This window comes from Protomyctophum bolini (assembly GCF_963924005.1).
Source record: "Protomyctophum bolini genome assembly, chromosome: 5".
Taxonomy (NCBI): Eukaryota; Metazoa; Chordata; class Actinopteri; order Myctophiformes; family Myctophidae; genus Protomyctophum; species Protomyctophum bolini.
In genome coordinates, this window is record NC_137866.1 from 19737485 (window position 1) to 19761968 (window position 24484).

At 42.8% G+C, this 24484-nt stretch overlaps 1 protein-coding gene across 1 annotated transcript in view; it reads left to right on the top strand.

Moving 5' to 3' along the window:
- The first annotated feature begins 4982 nt into the window (after positions 1-4982).
- Positions 4983-24484, top strand: part of xkr7b (XK, Kell blood group complex subunit-related family, member 7b) — a 37054-nt gene continuing 17552 nt past the window's right edge. The window contains exon 1 of the mRNA XM_080763053.1: positions 4983-5635. Within this exon, the coding sequence (XP_080619179.1) occupies positions 4998-5635 (638 nt within the window). The 5' untranslated portion in view covers positions 4983-4997. The remainder of the gene's footprint in view (positions 5636-24484) is intronic.

Genomic DNA, 24484 nt, shown 5'->3' on the forward strand with positions numbered 1-24484 from the left:
GAGCCAGGGGCCCTTAAAGAGCTTAGCCTGCTCACTGGGAGCATGGAGCTGCCAGCAAGGCCTCCAACACACACACACACACACACACACACACACACACACACACACACACACACACACACACACACACACACAAGTCAGGGCCTAATGGAGAGTCTGGCAATTAGCGTTCTCAGCATTTTGCATACCGTTGTCATAATGGTCTACAGTAGAAAGCCCATATGCCCACTGTGTTTAATCTGTTTATGGTATTTTCTACAGTGAAATAACAATATCCAAGGTTCTTCCTGTGTCTGAGTAAAAGTAGCATTTAGATTCCTGAGCAATTTACACCCCTTTTGCACATCTTTCATCTTTGAAACACTTGTCTTAATTTGGAAGCCCAATATAAACAGGATGTGTGTGGTTGGTTGTGTACCTGTTGAATCTTAATCAGTTTTTCCTTGGCTTCTGTTTTGACTCCTTGTCTGATCCTTTATCGAATACATTTCCATCATGACTCAAACCGGGCAAGTAGCTGTTTCAGATTTAAGCATTGGCTAACCAAAAATAGCAGATATACAGTATAAACTCACAGCGCGTGACTTGGTTTTGAAAATGTTTGAAAAATCTTGAATAATTACGGAAATGTTTGAGAACCTGATTTAGAAGGCATTTGTAGAATCGGCCTCAGATCTTAATTGGTCAAGCCCAACTGTATCATACACACACACACACACACACACACACACACACACACACACACAGCTGCAGTGGTGCGATGCATAACGCTTATGTTTGCCTGGAGAGTGCCACAGTTCCAGCAGCTCTGCTCTCATCTCGTCTGTTAATCAGCTCCCTGCGGTCGCCAGCTCTTAATGATCCTCGTTTGTCAGGAAATGACTTGTAGATGATAGGAGACGATGTCAGAATAGAACAGATGAGAATAGAACACAAACTTTATTGTTAAGGAACAGGTGTTTTTGTTCTGTTTTTGTCTTTTTTTCCCCTCAAACCTTTCAGGCCAACTGGTGTGTGGACCGACCATGAGATTGGCTAATATTTGACAATTTGGCCAATGTTTTTGGTAATTTTCTTTTTTTAATAGTTGTACAGTTTGTTGTTTACTTGGATGCACCTTATTATTTCAGTTTGGCTATAGAGGTATTAGAAAGGTCTTAAAGGTCCTTAAATTGTCAGTTTAGAGATGTGCAAATAACCACCGTATGTTGGTTTGTTTACGATTATGCGATGCAAGTCTAGCCAACACCAACTCGGGACTCCTGAATCGTGGCTCTCCACACCCTCTTATCTAACAGCATAGGGTCTTGAGCTCTCCAGTGTTGTTAGTTAAGCTGTTGCGCCGCAGACAGTGAAACTACGTTAGTGGTGCACTTCTTGCCTTTCTTGGCTTTACCCTGGGTTGGCTCCCAGAGTGTCAGTTTGCTTGCCTCTAGTTCCGGGTGCCTGACGCAGTGCCCTGCCTCATCCTTCTCTCTCTGACTTTGTCTGTGACCTGTGGTAGGTCCCCGTATGACCACATTTCTAATATGGTCCGTCCATGTGACACCTATAGTGCCATTCATAGCATTACTTGTGTAGACCTCACCCAGGGCCCTTTCCTGTTGTTTTGTGAGGGTCCATGTAATCATGTAACAAGATGACAAGATGGTTTGTTTGCTGTTAAGAGAGAACATTTTGCACATTAAGCATCATGCACATTAAGCCCAAGTAATTTGGGATAATCATTTGGGGACCCCCCCTGGGGTCCAACACACAGTTTGAGAACCACTACCATAATGAGGGTATTGAAAGGGGAACTAATAAGAACAGAGAATTACATTGATTTGAGTTACTTTTCAATAATCAAGGGGAGTGCCACTCACTCATGCCTCAAATCATGAACACAGCGTGCGATTACAAGACGGATCCGTCCTATTTTTTCTATAGTTAAGCTTCTTCCATTAGCAGGCCAAACAGTGATAGTCAAAGGGCTAATCATCCTATGTTTACATCTCACAGCCAAACCACTCTAACCATGGGGGCTAACTCATTAATCTGGTTTACTATAAGGCCAAAATCAAGCCAGCCAGGGCAACTCAATAATGTTATCCAAGTAGCTCTGGATAAAAGGATTAGCTTAATGTAATTCTTGCATCTTGTTTCAAAGCAATTGTTATTTAGATCATTAAAGGTTGTTTTGGGTAGAGAAATAGTTCTCTATTTTGAGTTGGTGCTTCAGAGCTTGTCCTGGGCTCACAGTGGAAAAACAACCACTGATTAGTTCATTGAGGGCAATGAAGTGAAGAGCCATAATTCTCCAACCCGTTTTATTGCCTATTCTACTCTGAGTTTATGGTCTCTTTTCAATTAGTATGTCCACTGTAGTAAACACACCAGTAGCTCTACATCTTGTCAGTTTTATGCAAGGCTGCCTTGTTATATCTAAATAAATATGTTTGTAAAAGCTTGGTCACTCACGCACAGCTGGAGTGCCCTATGGGGTAAACATTCTGTGAAAATGTCCGATCTACAAGCTCACCTCAACAGCATTATTATTAAGGTGTCCTTGAGCCAAGCATTCCAAATGCACACATGATGCAAAAGATACAAAGATGCAAAACTACACAGCCTATTTGTAGCTTTTATCTTTGTATCTGAAGTTGAATCCAGTTTTTTTTGCAGCAGCTACAAACGTCAGACGCATCTTTGCATCTTCATGTCACTGGCTTCCTTGGACAATGTATGACTGTATATTTGCATCTTCCCGTGTGAACGCAGTCAAACTGCTCTCCAATGGAGACGCTCGATGGCCATGTATAGACCATTTAGTTTCATCATGTTGTAGTCGATCTTCACTTCCGGGTCACCCTGGGCAAGACCTACGCTGTAGAGGCTATCATTTTAGCCGGAAGTATCGCCAAAGGAAATGACGTTGATGCTTTACAAATCAGTTTACATTCTCCGCAAATGAAACAAGTGACGGATGTTCCGTATTGTAAGCAGCCGTGTCGGAACCTGGAGACTCTGGGAAGTGTTCGGTCCATTTACGTAGGTCGCATTTACTATGAAAACCTGCATCTCCTGTCCGTTAGTCACGCCTCCGTATATGGTCATGCATCTTGATATCACGCCTCCGTATATGGTCACGTCACATCACGCCTCCATATGGTCCCGTCTCGTGACATCACACCTCGTGACATCACGCTTCGTGACACGTCGAGGCACGAGAGTTGGTAACCAAATGGACACTTATACATCTTTAACTCTTGAGAGCGGAGCGTAAAATGAAACCAAGTGGACCCTTATGGTCAATTTGTTTTCATTTTACGCTCTAGTTCAATTATTGTTAAACATATGCATTACTTAATTTACATAGTCTACACTATAATTAATAGTATACTAATAATACTAATAATTATTATTTTGATCATGTTTGCCTGTTATCTCTCCTACATTGGTACCACATCAATACAGCATGGAATTGTGACAAAGTTGTATCCAAAACAACAACAAAATAAGTTTCGGGTCTGATCAAATCTCATTAAATCTGTCCGTGGCTGAATAAATGATGGACCTTGAAATGATAAAGTTTGAAAAAACCAGGGAAGTTCCGAATTTAAGCCACCTGTAAATGCTCTTTTAGAGCGGTTTTGAAAGAGAGTATAGGAATTCACACTTCTTTCTGGCATTGCACATTTCGGTGGCATATAGGAGAACGAATTTAGCCAAATCTGGATTTAACGTGATTTGTGGAGCTCCCTCTGCCTCTGGTGTCGTGATTGTGGACTTTATTGACGTTTTTGAAGTAAACGGGTTGGGTACCAATGAGGTGTGTATACTGTCTTGTAGACCAGGCCCATTGCAAGTTGTTGTATAGGACCGTTGCACAGTGAAGTATAAACAAGGCTTTAGGATTTATAAGTCGTTTTTAGAATCCTCCTCAGGAGCATATCCACGGATATCCCAAGCCGTGCATATCCACCACGGCTTCCCAAGCCGTGCATGCCTATTCCCACTATAGGCTGAGGAAGAAATGCCACTTGACAGTTTTCAAATCAGCCTCAGAAAATATCAGGTATTAAAGTGATGACACCCATTGCAGAAATCTGGTGTAGCACCTGGTAATTATAAAAGCCTAACTTAATTTGCTCACTTCTTCATCGCAGCTCACTTCCAATACAGTCTATATTCTATAGTCAATATATATATGTCTATATTCTGGGCTACTCTGTCTTCACCTCCCCCTCACATTGTCTATAAGTAAAAGTATATAGGCCTACTTGATTCATGAAGCATATACATGGTTATATTAGAAAACCAGCGGGGCTGGATGGCCAGATTTGGAAGCCACTGGTCTGCATCTGCACTGGCTGACAAAGTTTCCTCTAAAGGCCCTTTCGAGAAGTGGCACAATATTTTTAATTATATACTTTGGGGGTAATTCTTGTGGTGTCAGTGTAGCTGTATTCAAAATAAACCTGATTCCCTAAATGAAGAAGGCTGCAACATCTGGCTATTCAGCAAGAGGAAGCATTTTAAATGAGTTCAGCGAAATTCACAGGAGTAGTGTAATCGATGTTGACGCGGTATAGTTTCATGCGTGCACACTGCACAGAGACAGAGAAATTGTAATAGAACAAAAGCCTTTCAAATAAAAAATACAGACACCGTTGTGTTGTCTCAGGCTTCAAATCCACTGCCCTTGTCGAAATCCCAGGTAGACAATGGCTCAGCTTCAAACCGCGATTCATAAAGATGGCTCGAATTAATTGGCAGATGATGAGGCTAGTTATGATGTAATGTCTCTCTCCCTCTCTCTCCCCCTCTCTCTCCCTCCGTTCCTATCACGCTCCATACGCTCCTACACACACACACACACACACACACACACACACACACACACACACACACATTGGAGCCCCCTCCTCTCTCTCATACACACTCAACCCCTCTCTCCCCTCTTTCCCCACCTCTTTCTCTTTCTCTCTTTTTTCCCTCTCCCTACACTAACCAACATGGCCGCTAAATCGGACGGAGCCGCGGTGTCTGTGGATGATGACAACCCGCCCAGCAGAAGGAGCCTCTCCAGAAGAAGCCTGTCCGTGGCGGCAGGGAATCCCAGCTCGTTGGCCGGCGGCAGCACCGCCCGGCCCCGCTGCTGCAGCACCGCGGGGAGACCCTACACCTTGCTAGACTGCTGCTGGGTGCTCTGCGCGCTGCTCGTCTTCTTCTCCGACGGCGCCACCGACCTGTGGCTGGCCGCCGACTACTACCTGAGGGGAGACTACTGGTGGTTCGGCTTGACACTCGTCTTCGTCGCCGTGCCCTCCGCCGTAGTGCAGGTGTTGAGTTTCAGGTGGTTCGTCTACGACTACTCGGATTTCAGCCGCGGAGACGGCGGCTGCGGAACGGGCGCGGTAGGTGGAGCGACCGCGGCGGCGGGCGACTGCAGCTTCAGCACCAAGGACAGCGAGCAGCGGCGCAGCGGTGGATCGGCGGCGGCGGGGAACGCCGCGAACGTTACGCCGGTCTGTGCGTCTTCGAGCCTGTCCCCGGTGCCGGGGAGAGTCGGTGGCCCCCGGAGGTGCTGTATCGTGTGCATGTGGGTGTTTCAGACCGCGCTGCACATCCTGCAGTTGGGCCAAGTCTGGAGGTAGGACCGCTCACTCAGTATGGTGTGGAGAATGACTGAATGAGGGAGGGGTGTGCACGAGTGTTTCTGTCATTCTGTGTTCAAGTGTTTGTGGGTTTGTGCGTGTTCTATAGTGCCCCACTGCCCCCTTCTATTATTTTTCCAAGATGAACATGCGTGTGCGTGCAGCGTGCGTGTTTATATGTACACGCTTGTGCGTGCGTGTACTATACGCGCGAGGGTGCGTCCTTATCAGTGTGTGTGTGTGTGTGTGTGTGTGTGTGTGTGTGTGTGTGCGTGCGACATTGTGCGTGTGTGTGTGTCAAAAGTATTACCGTAATTTGAACTAATTTCACTTCTGTGACAGATTTTAAGGATAAAGGATTTAATTGGGCTAAGCAGCAGGAGCAGGCATATAGCATGCGGATGGGCTACACAGCACTCTACTCTATGGATCACTAATTGCAACTATTTAGCAATCAAGAAAGACTGACCAACATTAACTACTTACACGCCAGAATGAGTTGCTCAGATCATTAGACTATTAGATGTCAGGCTAGTACTGAGGCTAGAAGAGTCAAGCCAGAAGTCACCCATATCAGTCTCGCATCCCAGTCTAGTTCAAAGTGTTGTATACACTGTCTGTCTGTCTGTAGGGCAGGGGGGCTGATCAAATCATTCAACAGTGCTCAGTGCATTCGTCATGGGGGGTCCCTCCCAGTCTATGATTACTCATAATCAGTATCAACATAGATAATGATTATTATGCTTAGTATTAACAGAACACCTGTCGTAATGTAGGACAGGTGATTATAACCTCTGTTCCTGGACAACCAGAGAGCTGCTGCTAGTTTTCTTTTCTACCAGCTCATTAATTACATTCACCTGGTGTCCCTGATTAGTGCCTGATTACCCAGAATGAAAAGTACCAGCACACGGTGTCCCCATGCACAGCTAGCTGCTGCACTCTAATACAGGGGGAAAGAAATTATTAGATTTAATTTAGATTTGTGTTTACTGTGTTGTACATTTTGTGAGAATAGAAGTCACATTCTTTAAGATGGCATAGCATGTGAAGAATCAATTGTAGGAAATTGATTCTCCAAGAAAGATATTCACCAGGGTCTGTAGTTCATTAGATATCGATTCCAGTTTGAACAGACTGCTCAATTTGAATTCCTAAAAAGCCACATTCACCTATACTCTATAAGCACGATCTTAGATCTCCCTCCAGCAGTGGCCCTCTGCTTGAGGCTACAATGTCATTCATTCATTAATTCATGATTAATTAATTAATTAATTCATTCATCCATCCATCCTTTCATACATTCATTTATCACTTGGCTGAGTAGTATTTAACACAAGCAGTTCGTGGCTGAATTTACACTCCTTAAGATATTCCAATAAATAGACACATGCATGGACAACTCTAAATGAAGTAAATGCATCATGGACAGACTGCCAGGGTAGAGAGAGGGAGCTGACATTAAGGTAGGTTCATCATCAGCATCATGCAGAACGCTTATATCAACAAGATGCTGTGTGCTCTGAAGCGCTCTGAACATGTTATCCACAGTGATGTAAGTACATTTACTCAAGTACTGTAGGCTACTTACAGTAAGTACAATTTTGAGGTATTACGATACTAGTATTTCCAATTTTCAATGCATTGTACTTCTACTCCACTACATCTCAAAGGCAAATATTTGACTTTCACGCTACTATAAGTATTGTCATTTTTTAGTTACTTTGTAGATTTTGATTGTTATTGCAAAACCACTTCAGACCAATGGATATATACTTTTAAAATAGCCGAATTACTTTTAATAAAGTTTGATACATTTTAATAAATGGGGTCTTATGCAAGTATACATTTTGATGCGTTAAGTATATTTTTAATACCGAACTTGTACTTTTTCTACAATATACTTTATTCAAAAAAATAATACTTCCATCACTTGTTATCCAAAGCATTCCTCAGCTAAAAAAAACCCACTGTGTGTGGAATGGATACGGCCCCTAGGAAATGCAAGGCAGTTTTATTTGCATAGCACATTTCATCAACAAGGCAATTTCATGTGCTTTACACAGAACATCAAGCTAAGGAAACACAATTATACAATGACATTAGGATTCATAAAACAAAAGAAGTAAAACATAACAGATACAGTTACAGTGCAGAGGCCAGAGAAAATGAGGGGGGAAAAGTAACTCGATCAAAGACAGCGGCAAACAGAAAGGTCTTTATTTGTGGTTTTAAAATAAACAAGAGTGGCAACAGACCTGCAGTTTTCTGGGAGTTTGTTCCAGATTTGTGGTGCATAAAAACCAAATGCTGCTTCCCCACATTTATTTTTGGTTTTAGGGACAGAAAGCAGACCTTTCCCAGATGACCTGAGAGGTCTCAGGTCTGGATGGTTCATGATATCGCACATGATCAGAAATGTACTTTGGCCCTAAACCATTCAAAGCTTTATAGATATAATACAGCAGCATTTTAAGATAAATTATTTTTATTGTGTGCGAGTATGAGTAGGATGTGAACCCATGGTGGTGTCTGTATGTATTGTGAGTTCATGCCACAGGACCATTTTGGATTCATTTGTACACTTGTTGGAGTAAGATCAACACTGGGGTTTTACCATGCAGGTTTACGGGCCTCTAGATGCATTGTGAAGTTGGGGTTGTGGTAATAAACCACATGACCCCAGTCATCTGTGGAAATCGAACCAATAGAGTACACTACTGTGTGTGTGTGCGTGCGAGAGAGAGAAAGAGAGAGAGAGAGAGTGTGGCTGCGGTGTGAACAGTTAGGATTACAGTGCCTTGCTCAAGGACACAATGCAAGGAAGAGCTGGGAATCTCTGAGTGCCCTTTGAAATTTCTGATCTTGATGGCGACCAGTTGTGGAAGGAAACAGACTAAGATAATACTGGGAAATTCCATGAAAGTTGAATTAAGACAACACATTTTCACTCCCAAGACGGAAATTGGTGACTCCTTGGGATGGATTTGACGGCTGAAGCAGACAGACTTCGCATGCCGTTTGGGGAGGGAGAGTTTGAGTGTATTGATCAAGAAGGGATGCTTTTCATATCATATAATATCAAGTTCAACATATCAACTGTGAGCCAGGCATTGCAGCATTGCAGTTAATTTTTCATTACATTTTCACGTGTGATTAAATGAGAGATTTCCAGTGAACATGGGCAGTGGCACTGTCGTGTCGGTCATGCAGACACAATTGTATTCACTTCTGCAAGGCATCTCCAATTCTCCCTTAAGTGAGAGGGATGGATGTTCTACTACGTTGTGCTGACTCCATTGCCACAGAACTCCCCTGAGTGTACTGTAGGCTACTGTAGGTATGTGGCTGACACTCACAGTACTCTTACTCTTATAAACACAGTAAACATAGCAGCAGAGGAAATAGTGCTTATGTCCTGCAGAGATTTTAATTACAAGGTGCCTATAGCAGTATTGAAGTGCAAAAGACTGAAGGATAAGCACCTACTGTACATCCAGTATGTCAGAGGTTCCCAAAGTGGGGTCCGGGGACCCCCAGGGGTACCTGAGGGAGTTCCAGGGGGGACCCATCTATTTTGTTCATGTTCATAAAGTGCTAAAGTGTTTAAAGCAGTGGTTCCCAAACTTTTTCATGTCAAGGACCCCCAAATTGACACTACTTAGCCTGTGGACCCCCATTTGAAAAGATATGCCAGGGACCCCCATAAGAGAAGACTTACACATTTAGACGTCTACATTTAGACGTATACATTTAGACAGTGTCCCCCCGAGTGCCTCCCCAGTGTGCCCCCCGAGTGCCTCCCCAATGCCTCCCCAGTGTGCCCCCCGAGTGCCTTCCCAGTGCCTCCCCAGTGTGCCCCTGAGTGCCTCCCCATAACCCCCATAATACAAATTAATCTTAATGTATTAATCTTATTAATTAATGAATCAAATTAATTAATTAATCAAAATTGCGGCCTGTGCCCAGCACCATGCCAAAGCTTTTTCCTGCAGGAAACACTGCTTGTGGTTGTAAATATATTGTTATCCGTGTTGCGAGGATGAGGGGGTACCTGGAAAAATATCTACCCCAAAAGGGGTACCTGGTCCAAAAAAGTTTGGGAACACCTGAGTATGTTGTTCGTGGACAACAGCTCGGCAACACCATTGACTACTTTATTTTCTGAAAATAACGAAATGACGGAGCTTGCACAAAGACTAATTTCACCCACTTCTTTATACCTGTAAAACTGTGACAATTGTCACAATTAAGTTGAGAATTCTGATTCTGACGTTGTGACCAGAGATGGTGTAGTGGTTAAGAACCTCAGCTCTAGAATGAAATGTAGCATTTCCTGGAATCCCACCAGAGCATTCTCTTTTGAGTCTCATGTGCCTCTCTGTCTGACTCTGTCTGTTTATTGTCTGGTTATTCTAGGCTACATTCTTATTTTGTGAGTGACTCAGTGGCTGGTTGGGTAGCTTTTTGTGACAGATTAGAACATCCAGAGTGTTAATTTAGCTGTGAAAGTGTAAAGATTTACCCGTAAGGGACTTTACAGTATATTTTACCCATTGACAATGAATGGGATTATTGTCTTGACATGGAGAGTATAAGATCTCCATGAAGGTACACTATTTTTTCATACCTTTTTGACTAAATGGAATCTCTGTTTGGAACCTGCATTTCCAAGGGGCGGATTTAAAAGAAATGCCTCTGGTGATAAACCCGCCCCGTATATTTCATGATTGGTGCCCCGCAACTTCGGGGGCAGCGAAATCCAATCACAACCGAGCAGGGCCAGACTCATCTGCCAAGGGCTTTTCTTTTCTTTTGCATTGGAGATTTGTCTGGTTTCCAGACTCACTGTTACTTGGCTAACATAGAATCTCAGAAATGTTTGTACACTTGTGTTCTATACTATGCTATCTATAAATATTTTTAAATATTATAACCAAATAATATTACCAGAAAGACATAAATAGATAGCCCTGAATAACAGGTCTGTAACTCTGAGAGTGTTCAAATGGAACCATACGGACCCTTATGGGTCTGTTTGTGTCACGATATCAAGTATTTTCTGTAGCCCCTGAACTTGCTTTCTAATAGTGGACGAGAGGAGAGTGTGTGCGTGTGTCCTCGGTGACCTGTGGCCGTGTGTTAATAGTGGACGAGAGGAGAGTGTGTGCGTGTGTCCTCGGTGACCTGTGGCCGTGTGTTAATAGTGGACGAGAGGAGAGTGTGTGCGTGTGTCCTCGGTGACCTGTGGCCGTGTGTTAATAGTGGACGAGAGGAGAGTGTGTGCGTGTGTCCTCGGTGACCTGTGGCCGTGTGTTAAGTGTCCTTGACTTGAGCAACACTCCCTTCAGATTCCCTACATAAACCCTCATTGTACAGGATCTCTGGAGAGCGCGAGTTAAGCACTGAAATAGGAACTGTGACTTCTTCTTCCATCTTTATTTAACCAGTGAAAGTCAGAGCTCCAGATGCTTGTACAGTATGGGGATTGTGCTTCATATTGCTCATGTACTTACACAACGTGTATCCATTCTTTAGCAAAGACCGACTTTGTAGTATCATTACATAACATACTGTAACATCATGTGGATGCAATCACTGCATTTGATGTTGTGATATATATTTTGTGAATATGGCAGTGGGTACATTGTGTGTATGATTTGCCTTTTTATTTCCTATTTGGCTTTCCATAGCCACTGGCACTGCCTATAGTTTGTCTCTCTGTGCCTGCGTAGATTGATTGGTCATGCCTGACACTATCACTACACTACTGATGCTACAAACGAGAAGCCTCTGAGAGCAGCCTACATGTTAGCCTCACCAATTCCAAAGGGTTTTGTAGTTTTGGGGGGGCGGAAAACTCCACAACAGCGTCCGCCCTTGATATGCCTACAGCACGTGATTGAAGACATCAAAGGTCATAATTGTATTTTTTGCAGAATGGATTTTCATTGATAGTGTGGCCCATGTTGTCTGCTGCTATGCTATGGGGTGCTATTTGCTTAATTTGGAATTTGGAAGCGAGTTGAAACTAGCTGTTGTTGTGCTGTTTCTGCAATATACTGTAGTGTGTGTGGTGCGTGCGTGCGTGTGTGTGTCCATTCAGTCTAATAATCAGCTAAAGTAGCTCACTGGCAGACTTCAGGTCCCAATACGCTGAATCACCAGGATCCCAGAAACACTTCAGTGCCAGTATACGACATGCAGGAATCCATTCTGGTTAAGGTGTCACATGCATGTAACATACTCTTAAGACATTAACACAGGACAAACAATGAAATAAATACAATATCAACCATCACCATCTTTCATTGACAGTCAGTGCAAAGGTACTGTATATTCTGTGCAAAAATCAGCAGAGTTCAGCAGTGGTGTGGTGTGGTTGAGGTATGGGTGGTGCCGCGGCCTACACAGTGCAATCCACAGTACAACTCAGAGAGTGTACAATACCCTTACGGGTTCATTTGGTTACATTTGTACACTCATAGTTGTAGAGCCTGCATGCCAGAAAGTCCAATAATGGTCCATATATCAGCCAGTGATATATTGGGCGGTCTGTTGTTAAATCATCAATGAGGATTTTACTGTGCGGTTATTAAGGAGCTGGAAAGCAACAGGAAAGAATGTGCAGAGGTGGCATGCAGACCAGGCGCCGATGAATCTGTTGACAAAATCATTTATATAAAACACCTTCCTCCTCCTTTCTTGCCCACTCATGGCACTCTGTCTATTCTCTTTTTTTAAGATATTTGGGTCTTTTTCTGCCTTTTATTAGATAGTGTACAGTAAGTTGACAGGAAATGGGGGGAGAGAGATGGGGAGTCACACGAAACAGTCATTGGGATCAGGAGTCGAACCCGCTACACGCTGTCAGGCGGAATTAGCAGCCTATAGGTGCCTGGACCGCTAGGCAAGACCAGGCCTTGTCTGTCTGTCTGTCTGTCCGTCTACCATATGTTTGTATGTCTGTCTGTGCTGAATAATTCATTATATAGCCCTTAAGGGAGCCGCTAATCACTGTGTGCGTGCGTGCGTGTGTGCGTGCATGCGCCCAGAGATCTACTATTTCCTGTTCTGTCACCTGATCTGTCACTTTCTCTCTCTCCATTCATCCTCTATCTGTTATCTCTCTTCCCGTCTCTCTCTTCCTCTCTCTCATATACTCTCTCTTTAGATACATAATATTTTCTGTGTGTCTGTGCATATCTGCGTACGGTATAATTGTGTTTATACATACTTACACACACACACACACACACACACACACACACACACACACACACACACACACACGTTTGAGCCCTTCAACACGTTTGTATTTTATGCTGGATGAATACGCCTGGAGATCAACTGATGCTATCAGAACAATGCATGCAGAGGAAGGCAGGTGTATTATTCATTATGTAGTAATGGTTGTAAGACCGTCGGTCATCTTCAGGGAATTTGTGCCAATTGTAATACAATATATAATCATGCAAGGCATTCGTCATTGACTGAGGTTATCCAACGAGGGCCGGATGCAGCTGGGCCTGTGGTTGGTTACAGAGGGCAAAGATAATTTGTGTATCACGTACCCATATAGCCTTATTTAGTCACAGACAATGACAAGATAGCATTTGATCAATGCAGCCACCATGGCAGCCATGATTGATATTCTGATTTCCATCTACAGTGAGATCAGTCAGAAACTAAAGCGACACAGCCAGTGCCGATGGGCAATGCTGTCAGTCATCAGAACAAACTTTTCTTTGCTAACTGGCCTCCTTCCCATGCTGACTAACTATAATGGTCCGTGTACCACAAGGCAGTTGCTTCGGTCCACTCTTATACAAATTACTTTCCACGCTAACAAAGTGCTGATGACACGACTAATATCGCTGGACTTTAGGCACCACCAATAGAACAGGCCCTCAATATGGACCTACTAAATATCAATCACTGGGTCTGTAGCAACCACCTTGTCCTGAATACCAGGAAGACCAAAATGATGATGCTTGGATCTAGGAAAAGCGTGCTTTAAAAGATCCATTATCAATTGTGTATATTTTTCTGAGGGAGGACACGTTGAAGAGGTGTCTGTAATTAAACTTTAGGTATTCATTTAGATTAGTTTTTCATGAACTCTGATATGCATCTGGTCTCTACTGATTGTAGTATTAATTAGATGAGAACAACTACTGTAAAGCACAATAAAACGATGTGCTACCAAAGCCTAAATTAGAGCTTGGTAGAAGAACATTCTCCTACCAGACTTGTCAAAGTTGGACTCAACTAACTGGCACCACTACATAAATAACTACGGATAGTTTAAAAATTATATATCTTAATTTAAAGTACCGGTATGTTAGAAAACGGATGACGTTAATAATCATTCTGCTTTACTGCAGGCCCTGACAGTATCAAAAGTGGCTCCATGTAAGGAGCGACATGTCAAGTATTTTTGTATGCCTCTGAACCAGGGGTGCACAAACCCCGTCAGCAATGACCCAGAAATATCAATCCTTGGTTGTTTCAACCCAACCTCATGTAATATTTATTTATTCAGTCGTGTGCTCTTTCCACACTGTAATGTTTGACTATAATCATATATATATATATATTTATATGTGTGTGTGTGTGTGTGTGTGTGTGTGTGTTTAGTATACCTTGTTTGATTTAATATATCTGGCTGCATTCAATTTCCCTCCAGGGATTGAAAAGTAAATTAAAAGTAGACTTTATTCATGTGAATGTCTGTCTGTCTACTGTGTCTATCTATATTAGCCTAATTGAAAATTATTTGACTGCCGTGACAACAGCCATGGGTCACGACTCGGCTCAAGGGCCACGACGGGGTAAGGGGAGATGTTCTCAGAAAGTGAGTGCATGCCCTGGACTATAATTTAGACCCAAAAGGGGGTCTGAATAAAATGTTGCTGTCACTGTATATCCAAAACCGTTTCAAAAGCTCTGTGAATGTATTCTTTTCTTTTTCTTATTTTTCATAAAAGTGTTATCTATAGGGATGCACCGAAAGGGAAATTCTTGGCCGAATACCGAATATAGGAAACAGTTGGCCGAAAACCGAATGCCGAATATCCGAATATGAGTATCTTTTTTCCTACCGTACCTTAAAGCTACCTGTTTTATGGCAAAATAAATGGTTATGGCAAAACTTAACTTAAATAATAATCACTATTATGGGTCCATAAAACATTTATTCAGCTCTTTTTTTTATGCATTAATTGCATACACTATTCGGTGATATATTTTCTGCCTATTTGGGCCGAATCCGAATCTGCCGAATATTTTCTGTGGCCAAATATTCGGTGCATCACTAGTGTTATCTATATATATCCTTTAACACAGAGGATTTGACTGCGTAGCTCTATCTTTGATGTATACCCACGAATGTCCCTCTAGTCTCTTCCAGTTGAGCGCATGGTGGATTGGTCAGCTACCTCCCTTGATATCAGTTATCACCCTTTGATCCTTTGATCATCCGCCTCACCCAGGGCAAATAAAAGGCTAGGTATTTGATACGTTTGTTTGATGAGTCTGTTTCTATGTCAGTAGACCTCAGCAATACGATGTGATGTACCATGGACACTTACGTGTTATCGTATTTACATCGTCCCCCAACACTATGGTCTCAACACACCCATACCGTTACATATGTACACAATCAACGTAGAAATGGACGCAATGTATTCCAGGAACAGCGTGACCTACTGTTAAGCAGAGATGCTGCCGATGCTGACAGCGACAGTTTAAAAAAATGTAGTTCCTTAGTTTCTAAAACTCACACACTGTGTGTGTGTGTGTGTGTGTGTGTGTGTGTGTGTGTGTGTGTGTGTGTGTGTGTGTACAGCTAATCTCCGGCACCGTTGGCACACACACTCTCTGGATGCCAACGACGAACCTCTGCCCCATATGTTATAGCGCCACCATGAGGCTGACTTTTGCAAAACACATATCTGTAGATTACTCGTACACATTTTATCCACACATCACGCAAATCGGTACACACAATCTCTATAGTCACGTGTTCAACACAGATGTTTGTGATGTTTTGTCAAACATCACAAACACTCCTATCCTCCTGGTAGAGACCTGTGCCCAGAAGGGCACTTTTTCTAGTTTCGTATTGCTTTCTCATACTTGGTTGGTGGTTCTTTGTCTACTTCTCCAATGTGTTGAAATGATCTCTAAAACTAACCTGTACTGTAGGCTGACGGCCTGTTTCCTCTGTGCTTCGCTGGTGCATGTCATTATATGGAGGTGCACACACATGCGCGTGCTGCCGTGCTCACACATACATGAGTGTGTCTCATCTAGGTGAAAAACTCTCTGATCTCTTGGCACATCCGCCTTCTGTGGTGTGACGTGTGTCGCGCGCACGCGCGTGCGTGCGTGCATGTGTGCGTAACACCTTTCGGGGGTTATTACCGCTTGTTTGACAGGCAGGTCAAAAATAAATGAAAGGATATTTCCAGGGTAAAAACAGATCTGTTTTCATGTAGCCTATTATTTTTGTCCAACTTGAATACATAACATGTCTCTGTTGTCGGGAAGAAACCACCTAACTCCAAAATGTTTTCAGGAAATTAAGAATACCTTATATATTTTGAAAACAAAGCAATACTGCCTCATCAAAGTTGGTGTTGTGACTTTATATATTGATCAATTACTTCCATGAGAGGGGGAGAGGTGGTGGATTTAGCTGCTTTAGCAGACAGTTTGAGGGTCCAATGGAGTTAACTGTTTCAGCGCCAGTGCTGTAGTGGCCGCTAGCGCGCCAGTGCTAGGCGTTTTTGAAAAAACTGCTAAAATGGCAGACCCATCAGTTCTGGTTCAAACACTAAACGACATCCACTAGCTATTTGAAAGGTCAGCTATAGAGATGATCCGATGGGGGAATAACTGTTTTTGTCACATCTAAGTCAAATTAAGCTCTATATCAAGCCCCGAATATCGCATTTTGAGCATATTATGATCCATAATGCACATAAAGACCGGGCGTTCACGAGCGTGCACGCGAGTATTTTGGCTGTTTTTAGGTAAACGTCACGGATCATATTTATTATTATTTTTTCCCCTGGATTATGGGGAATAAAACAAATCTCGGGATGCCGGGCATGGCATCCATTGCAAAGGTGAATTAATCTCGTTTTCTCGTGGCCGGTGCTGAACCAGTTTTAAGAGATGAGATGAGAGATGAGATGTACTTTATTATCCCTGCAGGGAAATTAATATGTTACTGCTAATGTAAAAATAAACAACAGACAAACAGAAAACACATTGGACAAAAGAGGTTTTGTCCAATGTGTTTTTACTACTTTCCAATTGGTTCAATATTTTTGAAACAACACACAGAGACGTAAGGGGTGTTCAACAGCACTGATTTATGCAAAAAAAAATCTAAAACCTCAAAAAGGGAGTTAGGAGGTTTCCTCCCGACAGCAGCGATACTGTACATGCAAAAATACATAATTCTCTCCAAAATACATAATTCTCCCCATCCCCCTTCAGTTTCTCTCATTCTATCACTCTCCTCCCTTGCAATTTTAGTGCATTGCTCTACCCATTGAGCAACACCGGCAATATAATAATTTTTCTACTATAAATTTAATCTCTGTCCGGCCATCTGTGTGTGCATATAGTGTCTGTATAGTTCATGTAGCCTATCTCAAGAGCCGTTTTGTCGACCAACTTCAAACTTGGCGCGTGCTTGGCCAAGGACCTGAGTGAGTGCAGCACGAGGGCCGGTTCTAGGCATAGGCGAACTAGGCGGTCGCCTAGGGCCTCAACCACTGAGGGGGCCTCGTCACAGGGAGAAGATTTTTTTCACTACCAGTTGACCTGCAGTAAGTCTCATGGTCGGGGGGGTAGGACCAAGTCTCATGGGTTTTGGGATTTGTTTATAAACATTTTGGTATTTGTTTATAAACATTTGGGATTTGTTTATAAACATTTGTGATTTGTTTATAAACATTTTGGGATTTGTTTATAAACATTTGGGATTTGTTTACAAACATTTGGGATTTGTTTATAAACATTTGGGATTTGTAAGTCTCATGGGGGGGGTAGGACCACTACTACTGGCCACATGAGGCCCCCACCTAGCTTCTTAATTTTGATCTCAAAGTGCACCAGATTGAAGCATTTTCATGGCAAATTTACAATTTTTATCCGGCGTGGCAAAGCAGGAGGGGGGGGGGGGGCTCTGTATAATATGTTGCCTAGGGCCTCAAAAGGCCTAGAACCGGCACTGGCAGCACCCAGCGTCCCATATATGGGACAGACGACAGACAGACAGACAAACAGACAGACACGTCTAGTAATAATAACATTAATTAAAACTTTATTCATATAGCACTTCTCAAGGAGCGTTACAAAGTACTATAAACACAACACAACAGAAGACGGATAAAACCATGGTGAATTACATAAATAAACTTCGTAGACATAAGAAGCGATTCCAAAAAGGCAATGATTCAGGGAGTCTGATTTCATCAGTCCGATTTGCTCATATGGGGGAGATACAGAGCTAGACCAGACCTGGTCTTGAACATGATGAGTAAAAAAGTTAAATCAATTCTAAAAGAGATTGCTAGCCAGTGCAGTGCAGAGAGTGAGGTCTAGCCAACACCAACTCGGGATTCCTGGATCGCTGCCCTCCACAAATTCCTATCCAACATCAGGTTCTTGAGCTCTGCAGTGTTGTCAGCCAAGCTGTCGCGCCGCAGCACGTCTACATACTGTAGGTGGTACGCTTCTTTCCCCTCCTGGCTTTGCCCTGGGTTGGCTCCCATAGGGTCAATTTACTTGCCTCAAGTTGTATTAACAAGAGCTTGGGACCAAACAATAACCACATTGGATCCATTGGAACACGTCTTATGTCTGTTTTGGACATACAGTAGGAGGTTTCCATACAGTAGGCGGTTTCCATACAGTAGGCGGTTTCCCACAGCAATGACAATCTGTGTGGCATGTCTCATGTGTTTATATAGTCATCATTGGTTTTGGTTGGTAGTAGTATAATCACGTATTCTTTTGGTTGGTAGTAGTATACTACTATATCGGGGGCACGGTGGCACAGTTGTTAGTGCTTTCGTGTATATATATATATATATATATATATATATATATATATATAAATCGGTATCGGCAGATGATCTGAATCGGATTGGGAGCAAAAAAACATTATCTGGACATCCCTATAACGGTATAACCCATGCTTCTATACGGCTCCATTTTGGTTCCATTCGTCCACTCTGTCTGCATTAAATCAACACAGAGGCGGATGTTACGGTGTATTCAAAGGTCTCACGTGTATTTACATAATGAGGTCATGTCTCCTTACCCCAGTTATCACAGTCTATTATGGACTACAGCTAGTCGTTCACAAAGTGGGGTCCAGGGTCCCCCGGCGTTCCCTGAGGGGGCTCCACATCCACATGGACCCTTGGCAAGCTCTGTATAACTCGTTTGTACATCTTCAGAGTTATGGGGGGACCTTGAAATGAAAACTGGACTACAGCCATGATGTGATGATGACTGAACTGAAGTCTGTTTGACACAAACAACACCAGCAGCACATTGTATAGTATGTGTCATGTCGGTGATTAACATGTCTCTATCCCATCCTTAAACCCCTCTCTCTCTCTCTCTCTTTCTCTCTCTCTCTTTCTCTCTAATTAGATGACAACAAGGTGAAAACAAAATGGGAAGCAGAGAGAGAGAGATAGAGGGGGGGGGGGGGTGACAGAAAGAGAGGATGAGTAGGAGTAAAGAGCGCAAGCAAGAGAAAGGGAGAAAGTAGAGACTTAATTGTCATAAAGTGACAAAAAAAAAGTGTGCTTTTGTTCAGAAGTTGTCATGACAGGCTGTGTGTGCGCACGCACGCACGTGCACACACACACACACACACACACACACACCTATGTATTACCATCTCCATTGATTCCCTCACCACTAGATACAGTACGTAGGCTACCTATTATAATTAGGACCACTTCATCCATTTCAATCTTATCTTCATACAATAATTATTATAGCCGTAGTGAGGACCAATTATACTGTATGAAGATATGGTTGGAAATGGGTTAGGTGATCCTTTAATAACCTGACTGTAACTCTCAACCATTAACTAACATTAAACTGACTTGTTGTGAGAAAGATGTTTTTGTTCACGAATATATTTCTGGTGTTATGCATATCTGAACAACTAACGCTCCTAACAACCGGAGCGAACAACTAACGCTCCGGTTCGGTCTCTATTCTTACTCTATGCATGAACCTGACTGTAACTCTCAACCTAACATGAACCTGACTGTAACTCTCAACCTAACATGAACCAGCTGACTGTAACTCTCAACCTAACATTAACCTGTCTGTAACTCTCAACCTAACTTGAACCTGTCTGTAACTCTCAACCTAACATTAACCTGTCTGTAACTCTCAACCTAACATGAACCTGTCTGTAACTCTCAACCTAACTTTAACCTTAACCTAACATGAACCTGACTGTAATTCTCAACCTATCTTGAACCAGGAAAACCCTCTAGTAAAACAGACCTGTTTTTAGAGGCTATTTCTGGCGAATGTTTTCCCCAGAATGGTGAATACTAGGGTTTAAGAAGTTCATCTGGCCTTCTCTCAACCAGACTCAACCCTGACTTGATCAATACACACCTGTTATAAAGGCAGGCACATTCATTTTACTCTTCTTAACTGTTACTGTAAATGAACAGAAGATGAATTGAATGAGAAGAGGTCACAGAGAAAGAAATATTGCCTTTGAGAATGAGATAATAAAAGGAACGGCAAGAGTGACAGAGACAGATGAAGAAATGTTTGTTGGATAGAGAAAAAGAGTGTGTGTGTGTTGTGTGTGTTCAGTGACATTTACTCAGAATAGAACCTCTGGCTACATATAGCCTTCTATATAGATGAAACTAGATACCGTGCACATCACGTACTTACTGTATAATGTGCATGCACACATATTAACATTGCTTGCACATGTGTAGGCATTAGTGGACATACACAGACACACACAATATATGCATGACTTTAGCAAACAGACATAAGATGGACACACTGTGTGTGTGTGTGTGTGTGTGTGTGTGTGTGTGTGTGTGTGTGTGTGTGTGTGTGTGTGTGTGTGTGTGTGTGTGTGTGTGTGTGTGTGTGTGTGTGTGTGTGTGTGTGTACTGTGGACAGTGACAGAATACATCATGTGACAAACAACACCATATTTTTACTTTCCTGTCCATCTCACCTACAGTATCTCACTCTCGCTGGCATGTTGTGAAGAGCATCTTTGTCTCTTCTATTTATCAATCCATCTTCAACCGCTTATCCGTAGTCTGGTCGCGGGGGCTACAGGGGGGTCACGGGGGCAACAGCTCCTCTAGAGAGCTCCAGACTTCCCTCTCCAGAGCAACATTAGTGTTAAATCATCTATTTATTCCAGTCATATAGCCTCTCTCTTGCGTGCGCGCAAGCTATTGCAAAATAGCTTTTATTTTTTATCATGAAAATGTGGCGCAAATCTTTGAATATATATATTCTTTCAGAGCGAACGTTTTTAATGAAAATCTTTGCTTCTGGGGCTCCCTGAAACAACATATTTTCAGATGTTGGTCGGTGTGGCCAATTGCATAATTTTTTGGGGTCCTTGACATGAAATAGTTTGAGAATCACTGACATAGAATCAGGTTTTTCAGAAAAAAGTCATTTGTAGAATCTGGTCTCGGGTCTTAATGGGTTAATAACCTCTAATACTCTAATCTAACCCGTTAAATCTGTCAAGAAAAGCACCTGGATATGTATTGCTCCGACAACACACATATACTGTAGTAGGCTACGTGTGTTGTGGCTATAGCTCACGCACGCACGCACGAAGCCGCCCCACCTGTCACTCAGCTCAGCTCAACACGTCTTGTTTGCTCTACTACTTGACAATAGTTTGCAGGTCTTGTCACGTTGTTGCTAAAGAGGGCAATTGCAGAAAGCTCCACGTCTGAGTTTAAATATGAAGTCTGAATATGAGGCACTGTTCTGAACAATTGCACTTCCTCTTTCAGTCTCTCGCTCAAGTGATTTGGCCTGACATTTTGTCTAGAGCGACATCTGACACAAAAAAAAAACAAATGGAAATCGGATCTGAGGCGATCTGAGGCAAAGGATACCAGCAATCTCATACCGTATACAAGTATAAAGGTACAGAGCAGTGCCCATAATATTATGTTGATGTTGATGATATTCTGTACTTTACTGATACCCAAAGTGGAAATGTGTCTGTCTCTATGTGCGCGTGCATGTGCATGTGCGCGCGTGTGTGTGTGCGTGTGTGCGTGCGTGTGAGTGTGTGTAATGTGAGGTTGTAGCAGCCAGGTACAGTAGTGAAGGTGCAAGGTGAATGATGATTGGTTTGAGATATCTATCTTTGATGAAATATAGGCCAGTATCCATGGCGACTATCTCAAAGTGAATGACATTTATGTGGTGCTTAAAGCACTGCATGCAAAGGGGTGTGTGTGCGCGTGCATGTGTCCGTGCGTGCTTGCGTGCGTGTTAAGAAACTCCTTTTTTTTCACATAAACCTCAGAGAGCGAACCCCGGTTATTTTCAGATCTGGGGCTTTCTCAAGTGAGTGCCAAAAAATATCTGCGAGTGTTGAATTGGTATACTTAAGCAAACCTGGATACTGTACATTTCATATTTCTGACACACGATACTGAAAAGTTAAACCTAAGATGTATTTGAAAACAATGCTAGTGGTTAAAATGTTTGAGTTTAGTGTCCCTTCCCGAGTGGGAGACCCTGGATTGGCACAATAGCTGGTGTCCGCTGAACATGATTGATATTTCGAATAGTTGGCCCACATTCTGTCGCCCTTGACAAAGTGATGCTCTACGCAATTACCTAGTTGGCCTATACATATACACCCCGGCAGTGGACATGGGAACAGTCTGTGCGGGTGCATGCAGAGGCGTAATTTCAGGAAGAAATTGGAGTGGCAAACAATAACTTAACCACATGTCTAAAATAGTGGATCTACAAGCTCTCAACAGGTCGCCAAGCGACGCGTTGAGATCTTGTAGATCAACCATTTTCACCATTTGTTTGGGGGTTGAAAAGAGAAACATTTTGAAAAGTGTTCACCTACAATGACGTTCCCAAAATAGGGAGGGATGCCACATTGAAAGTGGTTAATAGATTAATGGTTGTCTACAATAAAATGCTTGCCTAAATTATAACACGGATGGAGGGTCATCGATTGCAATAATTCAGAGTTTAAGGTTAAATGTGAACACTAGAGGGTGGCAATTGACATCCCCTGATGACCCAAATGACAGAGCATTGGTTATTAGGCTTTCCGCACTGCATTGTGGGAAGTCTGGTGACGCGACTATATATATATATATATATATATGTTTAATGTTCAGGATCCAGGAGTGATTGGCAGATCAAGTTCAAAGAGTAGAGAGGTGGAATACCTGGTTGACATAGCCTAGCATATTGCTAGGAAAGTGTTGCCATGACGACCTGACAATTATGCTGATGGGGAATGTCCCCGTGCAGTCAAATATTGTCATCATCAACCGTCCTCTTAATTGCTCATCTCATCTACCTCACCCTTTACTTCTAACTCCTCTCTCTCTCTTTTCCCCATCTCTCTCTCTCTCTCTCTCCCTCTCTCTCTCCCTCCCTCTCTCCCTCTCTCCCTCCCTCCCTCTCTCCCTCTCTCCCTCCCCCCTCCCTCCCTGTCTTTTTCCAGTTCTGCTGAAGCCTAAATAATTCTATAAATGATGACTGATTAATGCAGGCACCAGCAGACTGTTCAGCTCTCTCACATGTGCACACGTACGCACAGGCACACGTGTGCGGTGCAGACGTACAAACTACACGCACGCACAGCACACGCATGGTCCACGCATGCACGCACGCATGCACGCACTCCACAAACTCCCAAATACAGTTCAAACCTCTCCTTCTGTGTCTTCTCTCCATTTTCTAACCCCATATATCCTCGTCATCGTCTCTTCTCTCCTTTCCTCTTCTTGTCTCTAACCTCAATCTCTCCCATCCTCTCCTCTCTGTCCTTAACAGGTTTTTTTCCTCACAGCGACAGCTCTGGAATTTTACATGCATGTGCACACAAACACGCACACGCACAACAGCGGGATTTACAGGATCAAACCTGACCCCTTGAGCTAAAGCGATAACATCACTGACTACACACAAACACATACATACACACACACACACACACACACACACACACACACACACACACACACACACACATATACATATACACACACACATTCGCGTTAAGCAGGGTTTATATCTTTGCCAATTAAACACTTGGGCTCTCACTGAGATCTTATCACATCAGTGACTCAACGACAATCAATGCTCATTCACCTCCAACACGCACACACGCACGCACGCACACGTGCACACACACAAAGATGCACACTCGCACACAACATATCCTCATACAACGGTAGAATGGATAGTAAAATGGATAGTAAAATGTTTCATGCTCGGCTCGCATACAAATTTGTATGCGAGCGTTGATTAGTGTTGATTAGCACAAGCCCCTGCAGTTGATTTACTTGTGTTCAGTTGTCTAAACAATTAGAAATCATTACAATTGTAACAAATGGATTATAATTCATATATTACCAACCACTACATTGTGCAGTGATGTTTTCTAATAAAATCTGAACTTGAACTTGAATTTATTCACTGTTCTCTATATATATAGAACAAATAAAATAGCGGCGTGCGATCATCAACATGATCACCATGCGATCCACACTGAGGAAGCTTCATTTAGAAAAAAA